The following is a 25,468-nucleotide window of genomic DNA, read 5'->3' as shown; positions in this document are numbered from 1 at the left end:
CACAGGCGTTTATGATTGTTTGGAATATCATTAAAAGGAAAACTGCACTAGGGAGCTCATGAATCACAAACCGACTTGTAAGCCAAAGGAAGATCTCCACTGCTGATAACAGATGAATCTTTACTACGGTAAAGAAAACTCCCCACTTGTCTGTCTGACAGATCAGAAACTGCCTTCCGATGGTAACTGTCTATTTGTCTGAGACTACTATCCACAGAAGACATCATGAACAGAAATACAGAAGCTACACTGCAGTATGCAGACTACTAGTTAGCCCCAAATGCCAAAGGCCAGATTTCAGTTGGCAAAACGTACTTATAAGATCCTACAGACCAAGATTAACCTGTGTCAGTGTGATGGCAAGAGATAAAAAGCAACTGCCGTTGATCCACAGCATAAAACCTCATCTATAAAACATGTTGGTGTGGGTGTCATGGATTGGGCTTGTATGGCTGCCACAGGTACTGGCCACTGGTATTTATCTTGATGATGTAAGTGCTGAAGGCGGTAGCACGGTGAATACAGAGGTGTGCAATATCTTATCTACTTATGTTCCAGTAAGCACCTACAAACTCATTGGGCTCCTGTTCATCCTACGATAATGATTCCAAATTTAATGCTAAAGAAACAAGGTGTTTTTCAAAGTAAAAAAATGGAAAGTTCTTGAGTGTCCAAACAGTTCACTTGATTTAAATTGAATAGAGCATGTGTTACATATGCTGAAAAGAAAATTAAATGGAGCAAGGCCTTGAAACAAGAGGATCATGACAGAAGATGCTCTGCACCTAGTGATATTTACGTATTCAAGCAGTTTTTACATGCAAGGCATATGAGACAGTAATAAACAGGGGCTTTAATGGACCCATCATAGTTGTGTCCCCAACATTAGGGTGAAATGAGAGGGTCTGTGTAAACAAGTGTTGTGCCGTCAAGGTGGTGAAACCAATATGTATGTGAATACCCTTAAATTAAAATCTGGTATGTGTAATATTAAACTGTGGAGCAGAACTGAATATGAAGGGGGAAAAAGTGTCTCTCCCAAATATTATGGAGGGCACCACACAACTATGCAGGGCTAGCAAATGAACATTAGCCATTCCGCTAAATTAGGTATATTTACATTATGAAATTATGATGGTGATTAACGTGTCCCTGTAATTTAAATAAATAAATAACAAAACAACACTAAGTGTGGCACAATAGCTCCACAGGTAACGTTGCTCTCTCACAGCTTCAGTGTCCTAGAGTTGTGGGTTTGAGCCCTGCTCCAGGTCTGTGAGGAGCTTGGTGTGTTCTCCCTGTGTCTGCGTGGGTTTCCTAAGGGTGCTCTGGTTTCCACATGGTCCAAAAACACATGTTGGTAGGTAGATTGGCCACTCAGAAGTGTCCATAAGTGTATGTGTGAGAATGTGTGAGTGTGCGTCACCCTGCAAAGGACTGGTGCCCCCTTCTATGTGTGTTCTTGCCTTGCGTCCATTGATTCCAGGTAGGCTCTGGACCTACCCACCTGAAGTGGATTAGCGTTTTCAGACAACGAATAAATGAATCTAACAATTAATGTGTGCAAAATATGCAGTCATATCAGAATATTTTTGATAATAATCAATGACCATCAACTGCATTTTTCTACATTCACAGCCCCATACCCCAGCTCCCGTGACCTTACACGAGTACTTTGTAATTAATATATAATATACATATAATTATTATATAATTGCATTATAATATATAATAATCTGCTATAACAATGCATTTGTACTATAATATAAAGGTAGGAACAATAAAAGCTATATTTGCCTTCTCGTTTCGACACACGACACTGCCCTCTGGTGTCTAAACACAAATCGCACCTTTAATCGGGGGCTTGTTTTTGGCTGCAGCAGAAACATCCACTGCTCTCGGGCCCTGCGACAAGGTACAGTTTTCTTATTCCGCATTTCTTTCTGACTGTAATAACAAGCATGCGTAAATGATGCATATTTAACAACTGCTTTCCGCGTAAAATTGATATTAACTTTAAAATCAAAGGTCTCCGCAAGCTGTTTACAATTGCAACGGCAAGCAGATTAGCTTTCAACGCTACAGCTAATGCAGCTTGCCATTTATCTCAGGATTTTGTTGACAGTTCACCATTTTGTGATTGAAACCTTGGGGTTGAAGCCTCAGGAGTTGTTAAATGTTTAAGGTAAACGTAAAGTATGACTGTTACCTGTTAGCTAGTGCTATTATATCAGGCACAAACATATTCTTTAATTGCAGAGGGGTCAGCTGAGAATGGACTTGAATGTCAGGTTACCTTAGGTTAAAGCTTAAGTCAAACCCCAACATAACAATCAGCCATCTGTCGGCGATGCCTATTTTAAGGAGGTGTATATACATGACATTTTTTAACCGTTCCCAATCTTGGGGATCAAACACTCTTTGCCTTATTTAGCATTAGATACTTATTCCAGCCTCTGTTTCTTTAACATGCTCTTTGTGAGCGCAAGGCTCTATCCGTGCTTTAAATATTAGTGACCGTTAATTCTTGATTTTACGCTTTTTCGTCGTATTCAGAAAGAGATTATTGCAGTGACTGACTTTGGGAAATATATGTTTTATTTGGCTAAAACCGTATAGTTATGAAGTAAGTTCTACCTTTACATTTTTTCAGAAGTTCTACTGTAGCTACCTTTTTTTCAATTTCAGGGTACATTTGTCTAGCTGTTTCTCACAGTTCTCCCACAAACCATAACCTTTTCACTGCACTTTATAGAGAGCAGCGTTGATTAGCACCAGTTCAAATGTAATTCTACATTCACCTGTTTTTCCTGACAGGTAGAAAATATGATATATATATATATATAAAACTGAATATTTTCAGTTGTAACATCAGAGAGGAGAATTTATTACCAAGAATGTCCGACATTAGGGGGCGCTCTCGAGCGATTCCCAAATGAATGGGTCGATGTGGAGCATTTGAGAGAAATTAGTTTTTAATTAATACATGTTGATTTTTCATAATGAAAATGAAATAAATTTCTCAACACATAGTAGCAGACTGATTTATTCTTTAAACTTTTAAAAATTCTGTTCCACATTAAACAGTGCTGCTATAATATTTGGGTACATTGAGGCAACAAAATGAAACTCCTGCATTGTTTAAAGTGGTACACATTTTTTATAATTAGTAAACAAGAAACATTGGCCACACAGCCAATTAAACACGTTCATTCATTCATACGGTGTCTGTATCTGCTTACTCAGTTCAAGGTAGTGGCCCCAAATTATTGGGCGCAAGACAGGAACACACCCTGGAAGGGGTCACAGGGTGAGACACACACACACACACAATTATGGATAATTTTGAATATCCAATCCACCTACCAATGTGTTTTTTGACGTGGACGGAAACAGGAAACCATGGCGGAAACCTACGTGGACACATCACTAAACACGTTCATCATATTCTTAAATTTACCTTAATATCTTAATGAAAAATAAGAAATTATGGGTTTAAAACTTCAATAGTTGTTGGGTTTTTTATTATTTTCTGAAAATGATTTATTATTATAAGACTAGTTACTTTGTGATGAGCAGCTAAAGGGCAAATAGATGCAAAGCTAAGAAACTCCTGCAAGCAGGCCTTTGCATTGCTGTCTTATCTTCATACATACACTATAATGACAAAAGTATACACTCAGTCAACAAATCATTGAATTGAAGTGTTATAATAAAAAGGAAGCAATTGTGAATGACAGCAACTCAGCCACGAAATGGTAGGCAACGCAAAATGGGCTCGGTGGGTGCTGAGGCGCATATAAAAGGTATTTTATTAGTATTCCATTTTGTTCCTTCTTAAATTATTTCAGTTAAAAACATTAAATGTATAAGTTGTTTATTACACCTGTTCACATCACAAATTTGCTCTGGAATGGTGACTTCTAAAATCCTTTGCGTTCTCTTGTCATTAAGAGACAGCCCATGTTTAAATGTGACATCAACAATTGTAATCAAAAAGCACTTTTTTAAAAATGTTTTATAAAATTCAGAGGATATTTTCTCACCATTTGCTGCTCCCCATTCTGTTTGTGCTGTTGAAACTGTTCTAGTGTGTTTACAAAGCCCTGAGAGATTCATATTTCTGTGCAATAAATAGAAGTGTACTAAATTGCTAATTAATTTTATATTTGAGCACAAACAGATGGAACATTTAAATTAAAATTTAGTATTACTGTAAGGACTGGGGTCTGACTGACTGAGGTGGACGCAAATGCTACAACACAAACTTTATTTGAACGAGATAAAACATATGGACAAAGAGACAATACACAGGGAGCTAAACTGAGACCTAGACGGACTAGACTTGAAAACAGAGTTAAAACAGACTAAACCTGGACATGGAGAGCTAAACAGATTAAACTTGGACACAGAAAGCTAAATACACGAAACATGAACACAAAGGGCTAAACAGAGGAAACTTGGAGACAGAGTTAAACAGAGTAAACTAGAACACAGAGAGCTAAATAGACTAAACATGAACTCAGAGTTAAACAGACAACTGGTACTGACAGACAAACGGAAGAGAAGGAAATCATTGACCAGACGAAAGTGGAACAAGGAGAAAGCAAACCGAACGTCCAACAAACAGGAAGTAACACAATGGAGCCTAAATAGACGACACTGACAAGGGACACCTGGAATAGAAAACGAGGGGGAGGAGCTAGGGCAGAACTAGGGTGGAGAGAAAAACAAAAACAAACACAGGACAGGGCCAAGGTGTGACAATTACATATTCATTTTAATTTTGATATTGATGTTTCCATACTAGCCACTGTTTAAACTTTGCATTTAAGTCCAATAATCATTTGCTTTTAAGTCCATTAATCCCCATAAATTCAGGACTCTCTTGTAGGCTTCCTCTGGTGTTTTTTAGTTGTTTTTGGATGAAATGGGGCTCTGGGTAATATCACAATGGATTTTGTGTGGTATTATGGGAGAACAGCTAACCAAATTTTCCATTTGTGTATTTAAAATATAACCCCAATAAAAACATTAGACATTTAATACATTTATGAAAAAAATTGTACAGAAGAATTTCTCCAACTTTCTCATTGGACATGGAAATTTAACTGCAGAGACTTTTTTTGCAGCATTGTGGGAAAATAATTGCTATTAACCAACCACCCAGTGTATTGAGCGATTTACATAGTAATGACCTGATCCTGCCATTAGTGTTGTGACATGAGGAAAGGGGCATGTGAGGTACGTCTTTGTGATATGAGGTGGCTAATGGTCATGGAATGTTCATGTAATTTTCATTTATGCAGTTTTAATTTCATTCTATTATGTCAGAACATCAATATTGTTTGACAGTATGCATGTAGAAAAAGTCTGGTGTCATTTAACCTTTATCATGAAAAATTGTAATATCATGCATATGCTTCTTCTCCTCAAGTTGCCATAGATCCCTGAGGTTTTAATGAAATGACAGTGGCATGATTTATTTTAAAAACGCCACAAGGATCAAACACCATAGCACAATTTTCATACCTGTATAAACATGTTCTGTTGTGAACAGGCACAGTGAGTGGCTGTTCCTTTAAGTGATTGAGAGTCACTCCTCATCCCCCTGTTGAGTGCAGAGCAATGGGAACTGAGCAAGTTTTTATTATTATTATTATTATTATTATTATTATTATTATACTTGGCTCTCTTGTAAATGTGGGTCCAGCACTGTATCAGAATAGAAGCTAAATCAAAGTAAAAAGGTTTAATCCCTTTTTTTTTCACTTATGCAGCCAACAAACACTTATTTGTGTTTTCACACTAGAGTTTTGTCTGGACTTGGGTCTGATGATCAATCTCTCATCCCTGGCCCGGGATGATCCAGAGGACCAACATCTTGTCCTTTTGAAATTGGGGGGGTCTGGGGTTCTCGTATTTCATATGTTAGAGTTTGTAAACACAACAAATGAATCTGCAAATGTACTATGCAATTTTTAAAAATTAATTAATGAATCATATACACACAGGTTTTTAATGTTTCTCCTTTAAATTATGAATTGCTTGACCATTATTTACCACATGTAGCTTGACTACAGTAATTGACTTACCAGAAACTGAATAGGTGTCTACAAATTTCCTTTCTTGGTGCTGAGTTCTTCATCAAAACATTGAAATTTACTTCCACAGAAAGTTGCGAGAATGTTGTCTGACAGCATTCTGTCACAACTGAAGATTACCATTTCAGTGTTGTGACATAGGGACAAAGAGAACACCATGCAGAAGACACTGAAATGTGATTTCCTCAGTACGTTGTTGTCAGATATCATCAGAACTTCCAAGGAATTGCATTCCAATATTGTCTGCTTTGTGCTCTCTACATCTTCACATCGTTGAAATGTAATTCCTCAAAAAGTTGGGACAATGTCTTTTAGGAGACATATTGCTTGTAAGTTGTAATCATAAAAACTAACTGCCTCTTACTTTTACAGCCTCTTTAGGTTGCTGGGCCCCTGAAGGATTTATTGATGTAGCTGATGGACCTGCTGTCCCCTGGAATTCTCATATCCACTGCACTGCATGGCTTCATCTGGTCTCTCCTGTTGTCGTATCACCATACCCCTGACCCCTGACATCCCATATCCCCTCATGCTTTGGACACAGGCTTCATACAATCTGACTAATGACTGCCTGGATCGTCTTGCCAGTCAGCCTGTCTGCCTTCTCCATCACAGGGATATGGATAGTGTAAGTTTGTAAAATGATCATTTGTGAGCCACAGAGACAATTTTGCAAATTAAATAAGTCTTATGTGTTGAATTTGATCATAATCCTGATGAAGGACCCAGGACTACAACTTAGACAGAACATTCTGGCACTTGGTTTTATGTTTTGCTCCAGAATGCCTTATTAGATTTCAGATTTCATCATGCCCTACACAGATTCAAAGCAACCCATGCTAGATGCAGCAAAGCAGCCCTCAAATATAACTGAGCCTCCTGAGCTGTAAGGGTACCAACAAATGGTAATCACTCTGTGAAGTGATTTGACCTTAACTGTTTAAATTTTGTTATTTATTGGTGCTGTCAATAATAACAGTTTAAGGCACGCTGGGATTTATCACATGGATTTTTTTATTTATTTTTTAAAAACTAATGAATAATTTTACCAAATTTGGCCACAAATTCCTCCCATACTTCACTGTTTTTACAGGGTCTAATGAACCTATTAGCTCTCACATATGCAGACAGAGCTCCTGTTTAATTCCGCTTAATTCCTATTTTTCCTCTTAAAAATTGTTAAACCTGGAAATTTGAGGTGTTTATTGTTTGAGCCATAAGCCACACTAAAAACTGCACTGAGTTGGTATAATAAGTAAAAAAATAAGTTTCCTCTAGCCAGTTTGTCATGTATATCACACCACATTTTTCTACTTCTCAAGAATACAAGGAAGTAGCATTTTAACTTTATTTTTGTGATAGACTGTGCAAATAATTGAATTGTGTTGATCTCACAACAATTCCTTTATTTTACATTTCATATCCATTATTAATATCTTCAGACTTAAGGAGGGACCATGGAATTAATCACAGTAAACTGTGCATTTATTTGGTTAATTGTTTTTTAAATCAATCGACAGCCCAATTATTTATGAATATTATACTATCAGTACAGTTGTAATCATCAGTGTTACAAAGGAACCCCATGTAGATACAAATCAATTAAATAGAAGGTTGTTTATGCAGGTATGCCATGGCAGTGATGAACCACCATGTCTGCCCAGTAGAAAACTGGTAAGTCAGCAATATTCAATGCCTTCGTATAGTTCCAATCTCATTTTTTTTAGTGAATCAGTGTAACAGTTTTTGATAATGTAGGCCAGTCTCTGCTAATTCGTGCACTTTTCCATGCTTTACAGGACGTATAATGTAACATGTAGTGAGGAAACAGCCAAGAGGGGCTTTCCTAAGACATGCTGCACTCCACAGGACATACCTCTTATCAGGTTCAGTCTTTTTCCTCAGCCCAGATGCGTGTTCAGAATCACACTAAACTTCCAGTCAAATCTCATTTTGATGGGACAGATTATATTAAGGATGGCATAATTCCTCATTTGCCACTTGTATTATTTTTGTGTATTAATAGAAGTGTGTAAGTCATTCATTTATTAGATCACTCTTATAGAGCATGTTTTTATATTTTTACTCTGTACAGCAAGTGTGGTTGCTACCCACCTGAGAGCTGTCTCTTCAGTCTTATTGGCAATGTTGGGGCCTTCATGGGTAAGTACAATTAAAACAAATTCAATTTAAAAATAGGAATTAAAAGCACTGGAATACCTTTTGTCTTATTCGCTTGCTGCTTTAACATCTTAAATGACTCTAACTCTTAGTTTGAATTCTGTAATATTTGTTCACTTATATGGGGAATGGAGTAGGGAGAATAATTTGTAAATTACATAAAATATTTGTGTCTATAAAGCCAAATAGCTCCTTAAATAACAGGAATCAGAAATAGAAATAAACATGGGTATAACCAAGGATACCTGGAAAAATATGTGCAAACCTTATAGACACATGGAGGGAATTCAAACTCACTCTTACTTCACTACTTTACATTGTAGTGGAACTCTGTTGTTGGTTGTCTGTTTAATTACTAAAATTCAATATGAGTGTATAGACACAGATGGAAAAAGGAACTTTGCAAGAAAATGCATTGTAATATATTTCATTTTGAATTTATACATTATAAAGAGTTAAATAGTTAGTTAAGCTGCCAGCATGATAAATCCACCCTCATTGTAGAGATTGTATGAATGCCGTAGCAAGAAAATTAGATTTTGATTATTTGAGCAAAATGATAGTGTATAGATATTAGTTTTTTTACCAGTGATTTCAGTCATGTTTTTTTTTTTATATTTTGGGGTCATTCAGGGAGAGAACAGAATTGTCTAGTATGAGTGGGAATAACTGCCAAGGGACAATGCAAGAATGTCTGCTGATTGGAAAGATTTTTTTATGAAAAATTGTTTTCCATTAAAGTTGAGTAAATTTGGCCAAAGAAATACTGGACAAATAATATAATTTCAGATGAATATATTAGCTATTATTCACTGATTTTTTTTAATTTAATTTTTGTTGTAATTTTTGTCTTGATACTTAGTGTCACAATGTCCACATGTTTAAAACCTTCTCTCTTATGGTCTACAGTGGTGATGGTGTGTATGTTGCGCTATGCTCAGGTGATCGAGCACAGTCATCAGTGCTGGGTCAACACTAGTGCTCTAGTATCTGGCTGCATCAATGCACTGGGACTCGTCATGGTGGGCAACTTCCAGGTTAGTATGCAGTTTTGAAAGAGTTGTGGGTTTTCTTAATGTTGCAGAAGGACTCTTGTTATAGAGTAGGTTGTTTATTCAGATCAAGAAACAAGCCGAGTCTGCTGCATAGAGTAGCAGTGTTTTCCACTATGCTATACCCACCAAATTCACTATGGTATTATAATTAGTCTGTCTATGCAATGTACATTGGGTGTGTACCTTGACTACTGACCAAGCAAGCACATAATAAGCTGAAGAGGTTCTGGTATTGTTATTATATTTAGCTTTAATTATATTTTACATAGTTTCCATTTAATATGTATATAATACATTGGCTCCAATTTTAATAATAATAATAATAATAATATGGGCGGCACAGTGGTGCAGCAGGTAGTGTCGCAGTCACACAGCTCCAGGGGCCTGGAGGTTGTGGGTTTGATTCCCGCTCCAGGTGAGTGTGTGAGTGAATGTGTGTGTGTCTGCGTTGCCCTGTGAAGGACTGGCGCCCCCTCCAGGGGTATTCCCGCCTTGCGCCCAATGATTCCAGGTAGGCTCTGGACCCACCGTGACCCTAAACTGGATAAGCAGTTACAGATAATGAATGAATAATAATAATAATATAAAAGTGTTTTGTCTATTTAATTTTCATTGTGTCTCCCTTTCTCAGGTTGACCATGCAAGGACTCTGCACTACGTTGGAGCTGGTGTGGCATTTCCTGCAGGTCTGATGTTTGTGTGTTTACAGTGTGTGCTGACTTACCGTATCGCTGAGACAATGCTGGACTATTGGATGGCCCATGTACGAGTGGCTTTGTCCGCTGGAGCACTGGTGTCCCTTGTCCTTAGTATCCTTTTTTGAAAAGGTTTAGCACCACCACATTGTTTTCTACACATTTACGCTGCTATAAAGTGCTTTTTTGTCACTGTTATCGTTGAGAGGCAATCAGGTAGAGTTACATCTATTGAAACATGTCCACACTAACAATAGGCAACATAGAGTTGAAGCTTTTATGTGAGATTATAACATATATACCAATACAGCTGAAGTACGTGACAACTACCATACTACAGCACCCGCAACAACTTTTGAAAATTTCAAACTACGGACTGAGTCAACTCCAAAAGTTTCAGTTCCAGACGCTAATTTTTTTAAAGATTGAAAATGAGTGTCAACTCAAGTCATTTTTGTTCAAATTCTCAAGGAAAACCTTGAGATTTTCTCTAAGGAAAATCTTTTTCCCTATAATCATGTGTCATAGTGGCAAACACTGTGGAGGCATTTTTTGGCATGTGTAAAATGATTTCAGAGTGTGGTTCTAGAGCTGTCCTGCTCAAAAATGGAACAGAGAGAGCAGTGGGAAAAGGTGAGTCGCCCTGATCACGACCCAAAAAGATGTAGAAGTTTCCTGTTTATTTTCCCTGAGATTTTCTGTTTACAATTCAGAAATGAGTTGTTTCCCAATTTCCACTTTCCCATTTCAAAATGAAAATCTAATCGTCTCAGAGTATACAGACCCAAAAAATATCTAGCTAGATAGAGCCGCGTTATATAGGAAAAGAGCTAAGGGTTGTCCACCCCGATCTATGGAAAGCACTCTCATCACTGTCTTTACATTAAGCTCCTTAACGTCACCCCCTCCTTTTTTTCAAGGTGGCATTTTCTTCATTCATGAGAGCTTTGTGTTGCAACATGCTGCGGCAATCTGTGAGTGGGTGTTCACCATTCTGATCCTGGTCTACTATGGCACCTTCACGTATGAGTTTGGCACCGTAAACAATGACACCATGATGGCTGCCCTCATCAGACGAAGCCAGCACAACCATCCAAGCTCAGGGGTCATTGTAGGGGGTATTGGAAAGGGCGTGGCTATGGGATGTGGGGTCCGCAACCTGAAGTCACCTGGAGGAAGCAGCACTTCTACACACCTCAACTGCACCCCAGAAAGTGTTGCCATGATATAGCAAAAGTCCAACAGGTTAGAGTTTAAAAACCCAAAACTCAGATTTATATTACACTCAACTTTAAGTGAATGGAGCATTAGAATGAAATAATTACTGCATTAAGTAGTAGAATGTCTACTGTTATAAGGTGAAAGATATTGTAAAAGGAAATGTAAATATAAGGTTCTACATAAAACTCAACCAAGACCAATAACCAGCACAAACAGAGTCTTTAAGAACACATTTCTTACACAGCACCACCAATGGGATGGTTTAGTTTTTAAATGTATACTATGCCTGAAAATAGCATTAACATTTAGAGTGTGTATGACAGGAAAGCTAAAGAGAGTAAATCTATCCCCCTCCCTTCTTATCATTCCTCATTATCTACATAACCTACGCTTATAACACGGGTCAGAGAAGGGAGGACAGGCTACCAGCATAGCTATGGACTTACTTCATTATATTGCACTGATTTTCCATGTTTCTTTTAAGGACTTGCACAGTTCAGTACTGAATCAGATCATGATCATGTTCTGTGTCTGTTTTCGTTCCTTCGTCAAGGTTCGACCTACAGTATGTATTTTCAAGGCAATATATTACACGTTTGTCCATCAAGAGATCCTGCTATACTTTTATTTTTTTTTTTTTTTAATAGATCAATATATAATATATTTATGAATTTCAGACACATAGAGCCACTTTTCTTATTGTCTCAGCCTTGATGCCTTTCATAACATTTGACCAGCACTCATGAAGTTATATTAAGCTATACAAAGTAAATTTCATATTTAAGGAGCAAAAGCAAATGCAATCACTGTGATAAACACTAAAAGTGTGGTTCTGTATTTTATATAACAACACTCTGAATCATAATAGCAGTTGGATTTCCAGATAATGCGAACTTTGGTGGCTTTGTAAGAATGTAACTTAATGTGCTGCCATACGTTTGTGTTCACACTTGGGATTGTGAACTTGAACAATCAGCCAAACATTTGATCAATCTGCCAAGTTTTTATTTGTAGATTTTATTCGGTGCTAGTGTTTTAATGGCTATTGCTTTTGCATTTGCACCACAAAGGCCATAGAGGAGCATTAGTCCTTTTTTAGGTGATGTTCATTGATTGTATGTTTTATTTTTTATTTTTATTTTTTCTTTGTGTATGATGTATTTTTCCATTCTTTACTTTAGCAATAACACTACAATACTAACAATTCCTGGTGCTAAGGCCAGGTAGGGATAATTCAAGTGTGTGGTTCAGATGTAAAGAAACATTGGCTGTGTTTTATTAATTTATTCTGCAGAAATACATATTTATGTACCTCTACTAGAACTGCCTGCTAACCTGCTTGTAAATGAATGCACTTGCATTGTGGTTTTCCAATTTACCTCACTTAGCCTAATCCACGGTAGGTTTTATAACTATTTATAAAACAAAATGTGCTTCCTCATGAGCCTCACAATATTGTAGACGTTCCTTGTTCTTTGTTTTCAAACTCAGTATCACACCAAAATGGAAGGAACAGTTCATTACCTGTGCCACATTACATTCTAAGAAAGTGATGGACCTGCTAATGTGAAGCTCTAATGCATCATGATTTCATAGTGTTTTAGTACTTAGTTAATAATTTCATAGAATTTTAACTGTGTCAATAATTTGTTGGTTGATGGTAGTAATAGCAACCAATATGTATTGTATTTAAGTTATTTGTTCACTAAACACTGGCCCAGAAACAACGCAATATTCTGTGCCAGTGTATTTGCACATAGCTCTGTAAGAATTTGTATGGTGAAAGGTTAAGGAATGTTGAATTTTAAATTTGCCAATCACACTTATCCAAAAAAATGTGAAGCTGAAAACTTAATGAAGCCGTTTTTATATGTAAAGAAACTCTAGGTAAGATTTTGTTTGGTGGAGGGGGAGCTCCTTGGGCTAACCCCAATGTAATTCAATTTTACAGCACTTTACTGAAATCAGAGGGGAGGGTGTGTTTTCCTACCCTCCTCCAAAAGTTACATAGTGCAGTTTCTGCAGTGCTGAGCCCAGAGAAGCAATGACAGAGGCTCTACTGTCCTTATTACAGGTCAGTGGAGCATCATAATGATTTTGAAGCTATACATTTAAGGTGCAAATATTATATAGTGTTACTTTAAAGGCTAGAATTAACGTATGAGGTTTCTGAGTAAACACAATATACTTTACACAATTAACAGTTTTGTTGAAAGCCTGTGGGATAAACCCATTTCAATCTATGTGGTGAGAAGCCCTTGAAAATATTTATTTGAATTTTGTTATAGCAGTAGTATTTTTTATTAAAGTGTGTTTGAGTCAGGGCCAAAGGAAATGTTGGTCTTATTGTGAATACATCGATGTATTCAGAGGAACAATTGAATAAACAAGTGTTAATGAGAGTGAGCTCTGAGTCATTTGGAATGCTAAAGTTTCCCTTGGAAAATTGGCTGGGCCTGTGAAAGCAATGGTCTAATGTAATTTGAAGAGAGGGGATAGATTATTTTCAGCAATAATTTAAGATACACGAGGGAAGATGGATAAATATTTCCACATTGGAGTGCGTATTTCCATGATTTCAGAACATTGATTGCCTATTGTAATATTTATAGTGCCTTTTTTGGTTTATCATTTAAAGACACTTAACAAAAAACTCTTGTTACTTTCACCAGCAAAGTGAATATACAGATCATTCATTCTTTTAAAAAGGCCATTCCATTAAACATTTTAAACATTCTGAAAGACATTTTCTACATACAGGTGCATCTCAGTAACTTAGCATATCATCAAAAAGTTGTTCTACTTTTCAGAGATAATGACTTTTGGGTTTTTATTGGCTGTAAGCTATAATCATCAACATTAAAACAAATAAACACTTAAAATATATCACTCTGTAATGAATCTATATAATGGGTTTCACTGTTTGGATTGAATTAGTGAACTAAATTCACTTTTTGATGATATTCTAATTTATTGAGATGCTCTTCTATTACTTTTCCAGACATGTTCCTTTTCCCCTTTTAAAGCAAAGTCAGTTCCAAGTGCACATCCTGTCCTGAAAATTCAGTTCACTGTAATACCTCCTGCCTCTTTTTTATGTATAACCCACTACAGGTACCAACAAAAACAAGGTCATGCCTTTTCAGCAGTGCCAAACCATTTTGTTTTTGTTAACTTGGACAATCGCTTTCTGCACTATTGGGGTCTTACCTTTCACTCTGTAAAATAAAAGTGCTACAAAGGGTTCTTTGTGCAAGGCCATAGAAGAACCACTTTTGGTCTCATAAAGAAAGTTTGTTTAAGAGATATGGGAGTGTGAAAAACCTTTTAAAAGTTTTAAATCCCATCACTTGCTTTTAAGGTTCTTTTCCCATTTAAATGTATGAACAAAACATGGTTCTTTATGGAATTAAAAATTATTCTTCAATAGCATAACATATAACGATTAATAGCTATAACCTCTACGATTGTTGGCAATTGCTTTTCTCTTTGGTTTGTTTACTTTCAGAAGCTCTGCATCTTTTACAGTGAAACGGTATGTTTGAGGGGAAAAAAACCCACTGTTGCTTGTATGTTTTAATTCACTGTTTGAATTAACAGAGAAACTAATTTATAACTCGAGTCGTTTAGTTTTGTAGCACTTTCAGTCTGTTTACTTTCATGCAGTTAGCAATCTCATGAATGTGCAGACATTTTGAACTTAAAAAATCAGAAACAGCAAAGATAAGTCAATGTTACCCACCTATGGAGCAGGAATAGACAAATATCCTCATCTTGGTTCATGCTTTTCAAAATTTGGAGTTCTCTCCATAGTCCAGATGCCTTTTTTTCTGCCATGAGCAGAGAGAGAGAGGGAAAGCCTAACATACCAGACTGAGACCCTTTTTCATAAACACATTAGACCGTTTTCGAGTACACAGACAGACTGGAGAGCTAGTAAATGATAAGGAAACATTTTATGAAAAGTTTTTTTGTTTTTGTTTTAAATCACGAATGTCACATTTAAATGTTATGTAATGTGATATTGTAATGCATGGAGACCTTTTTAATCTCAAGATAAAAACATTATCATGATTTAGGTCTTAGGTGGTTAAACAACAATACTGTGGAAACAGTCCAAACTGATAATCTAAGATACTGATGTCAGCTAGGGTTACTTGCAGTTCTCCTCATAGCCTTCTTGTGAAACTAGGCCAACATTATGCACAAACATGTTAGGACATTTTTGTGTCCTTTTGAATCTCAGGTATACCATTTGTTCATGGGTGAATATTTTAATGCCGGCCTGTCATCTCTCCAGACAAAGGACCAAAGTAGGTTGGTGTAGTGCACTGTAGTGGGTAACACAGTTTCCTTCAACTCAGCAGACGGGTTCAATTCCATGCTTAGACAAGAATACAACACTACATGAATAAGGACTATACCTGTAATATGACTAAAATAATAAGTCTGACCATTCCTATAAATAAAATAGTTGATTGTGACTGATACAAACAGGTGATTGCTGACTACTCAAAGTTGGCCATATAAGATTTTTTTTTATATACCAAAAGTCTTGAAACACAATCACATTACCATGTATGAAGAGTGCATTTCTCAAAAAAAAAAGACTGACAAGTTCCCTGCAAATTTTTTTTAAAATATCCAAGCGTTAATATTTTAATATATTTACAGTACAATTTTCAGTGAACTATGAGGGCACAAATCACAAACAAAATAGCTATTCATTAGATGCAATCAACAATTTGAAACTACACAGAAACTAATTTGTTACTCAAGTTTTTGGTTTTGTTTCATGTTCCATCTGTGTTTAGTTCCATGCAGTTAGCACTCTCCCACATTTTGAGTCAGTTCCATCTAAAGCAAAAATAAGTCAGTATTACCAACCTACGGAGCAGGAATAGAGCAATATCCCCATCTCAGTTCATGCTTTCCAACATTTGGGCGTCTCTTTGTTGTCTAAAGTTTTCAAAATGCTGTTTTTCTGCCATGAGCAGAGAGAGAAAGTCTAGCATATTAACCGGTTTAGAGCGTGAAATTGTCAGGATATCTTATATATGAGCAGGATGTTTTCATTTCTGATGGGACCACATTCCATGCCAATGCCAGACTTTGTTAGACTTTTATCTTTGAAGTTACCATGCTTTAAAAGGTTATGTAAACATAGCATTTATATGGACACTACTTGTTGAAAATTATGAGGGTTTGTTTATGACCAATTCTGAGTAAAGCTAACAGTGTAAAATCAGGTTGATTTAAATTAGAATGGAATTCAAGAGACATTTTCTTTGCATGAACATGTTTTTATAAGACACATGTACATATACCTTAAAACAAGGGGTAACTGTGAAAGCTTGATATATACAGTCATTAAAAACACAGGTTGGGGCAGATATATATACATATGTGCACACTAGGACCAAGCTCTAAAAACCAATGTGCATTTAATGGTTAAACTAGCAATAAATGTCTATACAGTGCAACTGACATAACAAGAATCAAACTTCTTTGTAGTTCGTAAATTAACTCATTTATGCTCCATATAACTGATTCCCCCAAGGGTGTGGTCATGCTGCAGATGTTTTGTACAGAATCTCTGATGCATCAGGCCACTATGTGTCATTCTAAAAATTCTTTTTTCATGAAGTGAAGAAGAACCCTGGGAGAAAATTAAAATAGTGTCTTTAATTTTACAGAACAAATGATGCCTCTTTTAGCATAGTCCTAATATAAAGGTCCTGAGTGTCCTTAAAGTAACAAGGATCTTATTATGATTGTAGGCATTTAGAACACTACCATATATAGTCCTGAGTTTTAAAAACCTGTATGTAGTATTCAATTTTATTAATTAACTCTCTTAAAGAAATATCGCTACACTGATCAATCACAACATTAAAACCAGTGAGTGTTGAAGGGAATGACATTATCTCGTTACAGTGTCATGTGACCTGTTAGGCAGCAAGTTAACAGTCAGTTCTTGTTTGCAGTTAATAGTGACTTGGAAAAAGGCCAAATTGTGACGAGGACTGGCTCAGAACATCTCTAAAACGGCAGGTCTTGTGGGTTGTTCACAGTATGCAGTGCTTAGTACTATGGAAGGAACATCATTTGGACACCTGGCTGTATGTGCATTGTTTACCAGGGAAAGGGATGACAACTAGATGCACTAGAGAAACAAGGCATGCCAGGACAAGCAGTGTGACACTGAGCTGCGTTGTTGCCCAGCCATTCATGTTGATATTGCTTTGACACGTACCACCTACCTAAACATAAACATGCTACTATTGTCAACAAAATTTTGTATCTGCACTTAACTTCATCTGTGGCAGTGATCACACACACTAGTGCTCTAGGCTCAGTGTTGGGAGGGTTACTTTAAAAATGTATTCCATTACAGAATACAAAATACATCACCCTAAAATCTGTAATGTATTCCATTACATAACTCTATGTGAGTAATGTATTCTGAATACTTTGGACTACTTCAACCTCTTCTAACATATTAAATCAGTGTGATTGGTGAGCAGAGCTTATTTCCATCTTTGACCAAATCCTGTCCTTTTGTCAAAACAAAGCCCGAACTCAGATGTGAGAAGCTTTTTGAATTTAAAGTGAGAAGGTTTGGGAACAGAAAAAAAGACCATAAGAGAACCATAACTGAGAAGAAGTGCAATAAAAAGTGCAAATACAAATAAACAATTAAAAATTTGGTCTGTTTACATTCATGCACTTAACGCTCTCCCAAGTTTGAGGTCAGTTCCACCTTAAGTAATCTGAAACAGCAAAAATAAGTCAGTTTTACCCATCTATGGAGCAGCAATAAAGCAATGTAATCATCTTACTTACATCTTTCGTGTTTTTCAACATTTGGAGGTCTATCCAGTGTCAGACTGGAGAGCTAGCAAATAGTGAGGAAATGAATAGTGTTTTGATTAAATCAACAGGATATGCTGATAATGTCTTGGTGCTAGATACTACAGGACACGTTCAGTCCATGCCTCAATGGCTCAGAGCTGTTTTAGCACCACAAGGGGAACGAGGGTACAAAATATTAGGCTGATGGTTTTAATGTAATGGCTGATCAGTGTGTCTTTCTCTCGCTCGATATATATATAATATTGTACTACAGCATGATTCACAAACACTTGGCTGTTTTGTGAAGGTAAATTAATAACTTTGCATTGGTAAAAGTTCTATTCATCCCAACGAAAAAACTGGGACCCCCAAATAATTCTTTGTCAAAATGCATATTGTTGCAATTATCACCATTTTTGTCAAGATATAGTTTACTGTGTTGTTTTATAGCATTTGTCCTTCAGGTTGTGTGAAAATTTCATGATGAATAGACCAACAGAAATGCACAAAAATGGCTTTTTACACATCCATTAAAAGTTTTTCTTTCTCCTATAAATTTACTAATTTTTGTTTGGACTGCAGTTATATATTATAGACACTGGATTAAAGATGTCAACAATGACATACTAGGTATTAATATAAACAAAATAAATAATACAGTGGATATCAGAGGTGGAAAAAATAGCTCTTAAATGGCACATATTGACATTATATTTACTAGTTTGGGCATTATAGTTTAATGTTAAGTGCTTCAATTACAATTTGCTCATTTAAAATCTTAAATAAATATATCAGATCAGTATCACATGATACTTAAAGTTTCAAGTTAAGGTTGTAAAAAAATCTGTGACACTGTGCTATGATTTTAAGGGACCTATTCCACAAAAACACCAAACGATTACATTTACTTGAATGACATTTTTGTAAATATCTAATTTCAGCAACAGTCTGTGAAAGAAGGAATTTTTGGATACAAAATGGACAGTACAATTACACACTGAACCATGTCTTTATCAGTGACTACCACACCCAAGCGCTATCTCACAGTTCTATGCTCCATCTAAGATAAAAGCAAAAACTTGAGGCCAGAAGAAACACTCTTATTTGTCCTTTAAGTGTGTCATACAGTTTAGACAACTATGGTTCTGAGGTGACAGGAGCATTGTCCGTTGGATTTTCATCACTGGAACTTTGGCTGCTGAGCATAACAGCCACCACTATGATGATCACCAGTGCCAGCAAGGTCACCAGAGCTATTAATCCAGCTTTGCTCTTCAGATATTCCTTACGTTTTTTGGCCTTTACCTTCTTTGAATTCTTGTAGAATGACTGTCCCTAAAGGTAAGAAATTATGTCATGATTTCAGTTTCATATAGTGTTGTATCTTTGAAATGTATAACATTATTATACATGTCTGTGTAAAATGTTCTCTTCCAGGTAATTTAGAGTCATTTTTAGACACACTAAAGACCGTATTATTATGATAATATTAGTATTTATTTTTCTGAATGAAATCAATCATAATCAATCTGTATATTCGGCTAAACCTATAAGAGGCCATTATATAGTTCATTGTAATCTTGTCTTTACAATCAGTTTATGTGTTGGCACATGAAAGGAATGCACGAAAAACATCAGCACGCTCACCTTAGTTAATAACTGGGCAGCCCGCACATCAAGATCTTCCAGTTTTTCTTTTCGTTCCTCTGCTTTATTCAGGTTTTCCAACATGATGTCCTTCACCTCCTCTGCCTCCATCTGAACAGCTGTTAATTTGCTGTCCTGAGAAATGATAGTGAAAGGCATAGATTTAATAAATTCATTCATTCATTCATACATTGTGTGTAACCGTGTATCCAGTTCAAGGATATGGTAGGTCCAGAATCACTGAGTGAAATGTGGGAACACTCTCTGGATGGGCCACAAGTCCACTGCAGTGTACCACACACTCACATCTATGGGCATTTTAGGTAAACCAGCCACCTATCAACACAGTCACCTGAGGCACAGCTCAAATATACAAACACAAGGCCCTGGAGTGTCACAGCAACACTACTTGTTGCTCCATGCTGCCCAAATTTAATACACTCCAGTTCCATTCAATTTTATCTGTATAGTATTTTTTTCCACGAGTGTTTGAAATTGTTACTTTTTTAGAAATATTCTATATATCCAGCTGGTATGTAACTTTTTTGTTTCGTTTATAAGTTCTTGATATTATTTATGAATATACCCAACCTGGTATTATTCATTGTCTGTAACCACTTATCCAGTTCAGGGTCACGGTGGGTCCAGAGACTACCTGAAATCATTAGGCGCAAGGCAGGAATACACCCTGGAGGGGGTTCACAGGGTCATAAATCCACCTACCAATGTGTGTTTTTGGACTGTGGGAGGAAACCCATGCAGAGAACAGAAAGTCACCCGGAGCGGGAATCGAACCCACAACCTCCAGGTCCCTGGAGCTGTGTGACAATAATAATAATAATAATAATAATAATTTTAATACTGATTATTTTGTTGAAAATTTTGCAGCACGTTGATGGTTTGCACGACCTTAACATCTTGCAGATTTCTTCTTCAGAGATTATATTAAAATTCCTCATGTGTGCTAGCTTATTGCAGGGCTGACCATAACGGCATTGTCCAATTAGTAACATGTATCTGCATTTTTTTTTTTATTTTACTTTACTATATAATTTGACCACAGCAGCTGTCCTTCACATTCTGTGAAAATATAATGATTATTGGAACAATAGAGACACTCCAAAATTACCCAGAATTATATCTTTTTTACTTTCATTTGTTTTTCCTTCTATAAAGTTATTTTGGGAGATAGAGATTTTTTAATTGTACAGCAATGATTGTTTTTGACCATAACATTGTAATAGTAGGTGGTGCAGCAGGTAGTGTCGCAGTCACACAGCTCCGGGGACCTGGAGGTTGTGGGTTTGAGTCCCGCTCTGGATGACTGTCTGTGAGGAGTTGGTATGTTCTCCCCATGTCCGCGTGGGTTTCCTCCTGGTGCTCTGGTTTCCTCCCACAGTCCAAAAACACACGTTGGTAGGTGGATTGGTGACTCAAAAGTGTCCGAAGGTGTGAGTGAATGATTCCGGGTAGGCTCCAGACCCACCGCGACCCTGAACTGAATAAGCAGTTACAGATAATGAATGAATGAATTTCTCACTGCAGAGTTTTGAGCTTTAAGTTCTTGGGTGGTGCTGTTTATATTGCATAGATAATTTATTTTCTTTATCTTAACAAGCTCGACTCTGTCCAATGTATTCTTTAATTTGTTGTTTATGGCATATACAATCACATTTAAGGAACAGTGTGTTTAAAAGATCACATTTTTGTTCAGCTGAAGCACCTATGTGTCATTTTTGAATTATAAATTATGGATGTGCTGAACAAGGCATCAAAAGACACACAGTACTGATCAGAAACCATGATGTCAGACACTGAAACATTAGTGATCATTATCCCATGTGAAATTACACAGTTCAATGCATTGCCCTGTTGATGTGTGGCTTCAGTTATATGGCTTGTAATTATTAATATGGACATTCATATCTATAATGAGAATTATTCAGTCATAAGTAATGACAATGAGGAACATACAGGGGATGGACAATGGTACTGAAACACCTGTCATTTTAGTGTGGGAGGTTTCATGGCTAATTTGGACCAGCCTGGTGGCCAATCTTCATTAATTGCACACCGCACCAGTAAGAGCAGATTGTGAAGGTTCTATTAGCAGAGGGTAGGAGCACTGTTTTGCTCAAAATATTGCAATGCACACAACATTATAGGTGACATACGAGAGTTCAAAAAGAGGACAAATTGTTGGTGCACGTCTTGCTGGTGCATCTGTGATCAAGACAGCAAGTCTTTGTGAAGTATCAAGAGCCACGGTATCCAGGGTAATGTCAGCATACCACCAAGAAGGACGAAACACACCCAACAGGATTAACTGTGGACGCAAGAGGAAGTTGTCTGAAAGGGATGTTCCGGTGCTAACCCGGATTGTATCCAAAAAACATAAAACCACGGCTGCCCAAATCACGGCACAATTTAATGTGCACCTCAACTTTCCTGTTTCCACCAGAACTGTCCGTCGGGAGCTCCACAGGGTCAATATACACAGCTGGGCTGCTATAGCCAAACCTTTGATCACTCATGCCAATGCCAAACGTCGGTTTCAATGGTGCAAGGAGCGCAAATGTTAGGCTGTGAACAATGTGAAATATGTAGTGTTCTCTGATGAGGCCACCTTTACTGTTTTCCCCACATCCGGGAGAGTTACGGTGTGGAGAAGCCCCAAAGAAGCGTACCACCCAGACTATTGCATGCCCAGAGTGAAGCATGGGGGTGGATCAGTGATGGTTTGGGCTGCCATGGCCCAATACTTGTGCTAGATGTACGCGTCACTGCCAAGGACTACTGAACCATTCTGGAGGACCATGCGCATCCAATGGTTCAAACATTGTGTCCTGAAGGCAGTGCCGTGTATCAGGATGACAATGCACCAATGCAGACAGCAAGACTGGTGAAAGATTGATTTGATGAACATGAAAGTGAAGTTGAACATCTCCCATGGCCTGCACAGTCACCAGATCTAAATATTATTGAGCCACTTTGGGGTGTTTTGGAGGAGCGAGTCAGGAAACGTTTTCCTCTACCAGTATCACGTAGTGACCTGGCCACTATCCTGCAAGAAGAATGGCTTAAAATCCCTCTGACCACTGTACAGGACTTGCATATGCAAAAGGAGGCCCTACACCATGCTAATAAATTATTGTGGTCTAAAACCAGGTGTTTCAGTTTCATTGTCCAACCCCTGTATATTCAGAGAATTTAGAAAGGAATCCTGCTTGGGTAGTCTGTAAAGTGTTAATAAAATCACAACCGTCTCAGACTTGAAAAAATAGCAAGAAAAAAATATTCCAAATCAATCTCAGCGCAGCTGAACTGATGGGACAACATAGCAGCTACACTACACCCACTTTTGTCCTGTCTCGCTGACTGAAATAACTTACAGTTAGGAGGACAACTTACAGTTGGGAGCTGTTGTCATTTTCCATCCTTTCCTTTAGTTTGTCTCAATTATTCTATTATGACTCTTCTGAAAAGTTTAAATGATCAGGTTTTATTATGAAAAATAACTTGGAGGGGAAAAACATGAAAGGAATAAGTGGGAACCTGTTGTGTTCTAGTCAACAGTGGAAAGCAAAATGATACAAAAAGTAGAAAAATAATTATTTATGGCTATAACTGAAGCCTATATAATTTTCTCTTTAAAAAGTTCCTTGCTGTTTTCTGACTCAACTTTTAGCACAAAAACTCTTTTCATAACCACACATGCCCTTGTGCCTATAACCTCTGTAGCCCAAACATATATTTACAGTCATAACAAAGGATTTTGAACCCAGAAACAAGCTTAAGTTATTCACAGTTAATACATACTATGTTTTACTTTATGCATGATGTTTTACTCATTTATAACAATTGATACTTAAGCTGCACAAAATATTAATAATGATATATACGCTAAAAATAAGGTCCACAGCAGGAAGGTGGACATAAATGGTGGCCAGCTAATTGTAATATAAATATTGGAATATGTCAGAAACATAGTGACTGTCGTCGTTTCCTTTTTTTGTTTTTAAAAAATACCAGACAATCAAACTTTCAGCGTGACGATAATGACCGTCAAATGTAACTCACAAGAAGCCAACAGCAACATTAGGTTGCAGATAATAATGCATTTGGACTAGTTTATATATTTTGTGTATTATTCAGTTTGAGATGTTTCTCTTCTACTGTCTGCGAACCTTATATTTTGATAAATCTATATCAGCTAGCTATAATTCATCAACGCACTGAAAGAACACCGAGGCAAATAACGTGCGATAAAACAGAAAACAAAAAACAAACAAAAAATCACATAACGCCAATTAGGATAAACAGCACTAATACACTTACCATCTTTCCCCAACGTCGGCGTTCAAAGTGGAAATATATAGTAGGTCAGATAAGGAAGAGAAAGAAAAACGAAGAGTGTGGGCAAAGTCCGTGTTCAAGCTCAGAGCACGGTTTAATGAAGTGTGCGCTTCCTTGTTTACATTTTCCATTCCCCAAAGAAAGAAAGAAAAGGAGGGTTGCGTAATGGAGTAGAATTAACATTTTGTTTTTGTTTTGTTTTTTACATTAGAAAACAATAGGTTCTATTATAGAACCCTTTCCTGGAATATTGTAGTGTTAAAATCTCTACTGTTAAGTGTAGTGCGTTTATAGTGAAGATAATTGATAAAACCCATCGTGAACAATGAAAATGTATCGCAATTGTTCCCAAAGTGGGGGTAGCTAGTAAACATTCATTCATTCATTGTCTGTAACCCAGATCCAGAGCCTACGTGGAATCATTGAGCGCAAGGCGGGAATACACCCTGGAGGGGGCGCCAGTCCTTCACGGGGTAACACAGACACACATTCACTCACACACTCACACCTACGGACACTTTTGAGTCGCCAATCCACCTACCAACGTGTGTTTTTGGACTGTGGGTGGAAACCGGAGCACCCGGAGGAAACCCACGCGGACACGGGGAGAACACACCAACTCCTCACAGAGCTAGTAAACAAGGCTAATGAATTCATATACCTGTCACTTGTAATAATTTCACTGTACAGATGATTAGTCACTTTATTTTCATGTTGTTCAGTAAGAATGTGCAGTTTTGTATGGATAACAATGTTTACAATACAGTTGGAAACAAAAATCTATGTATAGGTTGGATTGAAAGGGTGTGGGTGGGGCTTGAAAATGTATTGGTCTACAAAATGAGGGCATTCTGATCCACTCCAGAGCGTTACACACTGCAAACATATCACCACCAGATCAAAGTCACTGCTGTGCTGAGAATAACTCACCACCCTAATCATTCCTGCTCTGTGGAGGTCCTGACCATAGAAGGTCAGGGTGAAATGGGGATAAGAAAATATACACTGCAGCATATGGTCTAAATACTGTAACTGTAGAACTATTCATTCATTGTCTGTAACCACTTATCCAGTTCAGGGTCACAGTGGGTCTGGAGCCTACCAGGATACACTGGGCACAAGGCAGGAATACACCCTGGAGGGGGCGCCAGTCCTTCACAGGGCAACACACAGACCTCTGGGCACTTTTGAGTCACCGATCTACCTTCCAATGTGGGTTTTTGGACTATGGAAGGAAACCGGAGCACCCAGAAGAGAACAGACCAAACTCCTCACAGTCACCCAGAGCGAGACTCAAACACCCAACCCTAGATCCATAGAGCTCCAGCTCTATGCCAGTGACACTACTTGCTGT

At 37.3% G+C, this 25,468-nt stretch overlaps 2 protein-coding genes across 2 annotated transcripts; one reads left to right on the top strand and one right to left on the bottom strand.

Moving 5' to 3' along the window:
• Nucleotides 1–1,828: 1,828 nt before the first annotated feature.
• Nucleotides 1,829–13,650, top strand: tmem150ab (transmembrane protein 150Ab). Its single transcript, XM_066659784.1, has 8 exons — nt 1,829–1,915; nt 6,477–6,732; nt 7,731–7,778; nt 7,904–7,990; nt 8,200–8,267; nt 9,195–9,322; nt 9,972–10,149; nt 10,956–13,650. The coding sequence occupies exons 2-8, from the start codon at nt 6,668–6,670 to the stop codon at nt 11,264–11,266; spliced, it is 885 nt and encodes a 294-aa protein (XP_066515881.1). The 5' UTR covers nt 1,829–1,915; nt 6,477–6,667; the 3' UTR covers nt 11,267–13,650.
• A 2,260-nt stretch (nt 13,651–15,910) lies between these two features.
• LOC136686403 (vesicle-associated membrane protein 5-like) lies at nt 15,911–24,217 on the bottom strand. The gene is made up of 3 exons (XM_066660154.1): nt 24,097–24,217; nt 19,759–19,893; nt 15,911–19,446 (listed from the first exon to the last, which is right to left on the bottom strand). Exons 1-3 carry the CDS (start codon nt 24,097–24,099, stop codon nt 19,249–19,251), a joined length of 336 nt encoding a protein of 111 aa, XP_066516251.1. The 5' UTR covers nt 24,100–24,217; the 3' UTR covers nt 15,911–19,248.
• Nucleotides 24,218–25,468: the final 1,251 nt, after the last annotated feature.

Source organism: Hoplias malabaricus, chromosome 2, assembly GCF_029633855.1.
Source record: "Hoplias malabaricus isolate fHopMal1 chromosome 2, fHopMal1.hap1, whole genome shotgun sequence".
In the NCBI taxonomy this organism is placed as follows: domain Eukaryota; kingdom Metazoa; phylum Chordata; class Actinopteri; order Characiformes; family Erythrinidae; genus Hoplias; species Hoplias malabaricus.
The sequence above is the reverse complement of the archived record's forward strand: the minus strand, read 5'-3'. Positions and strand labels throughout refer to the sequence as shown.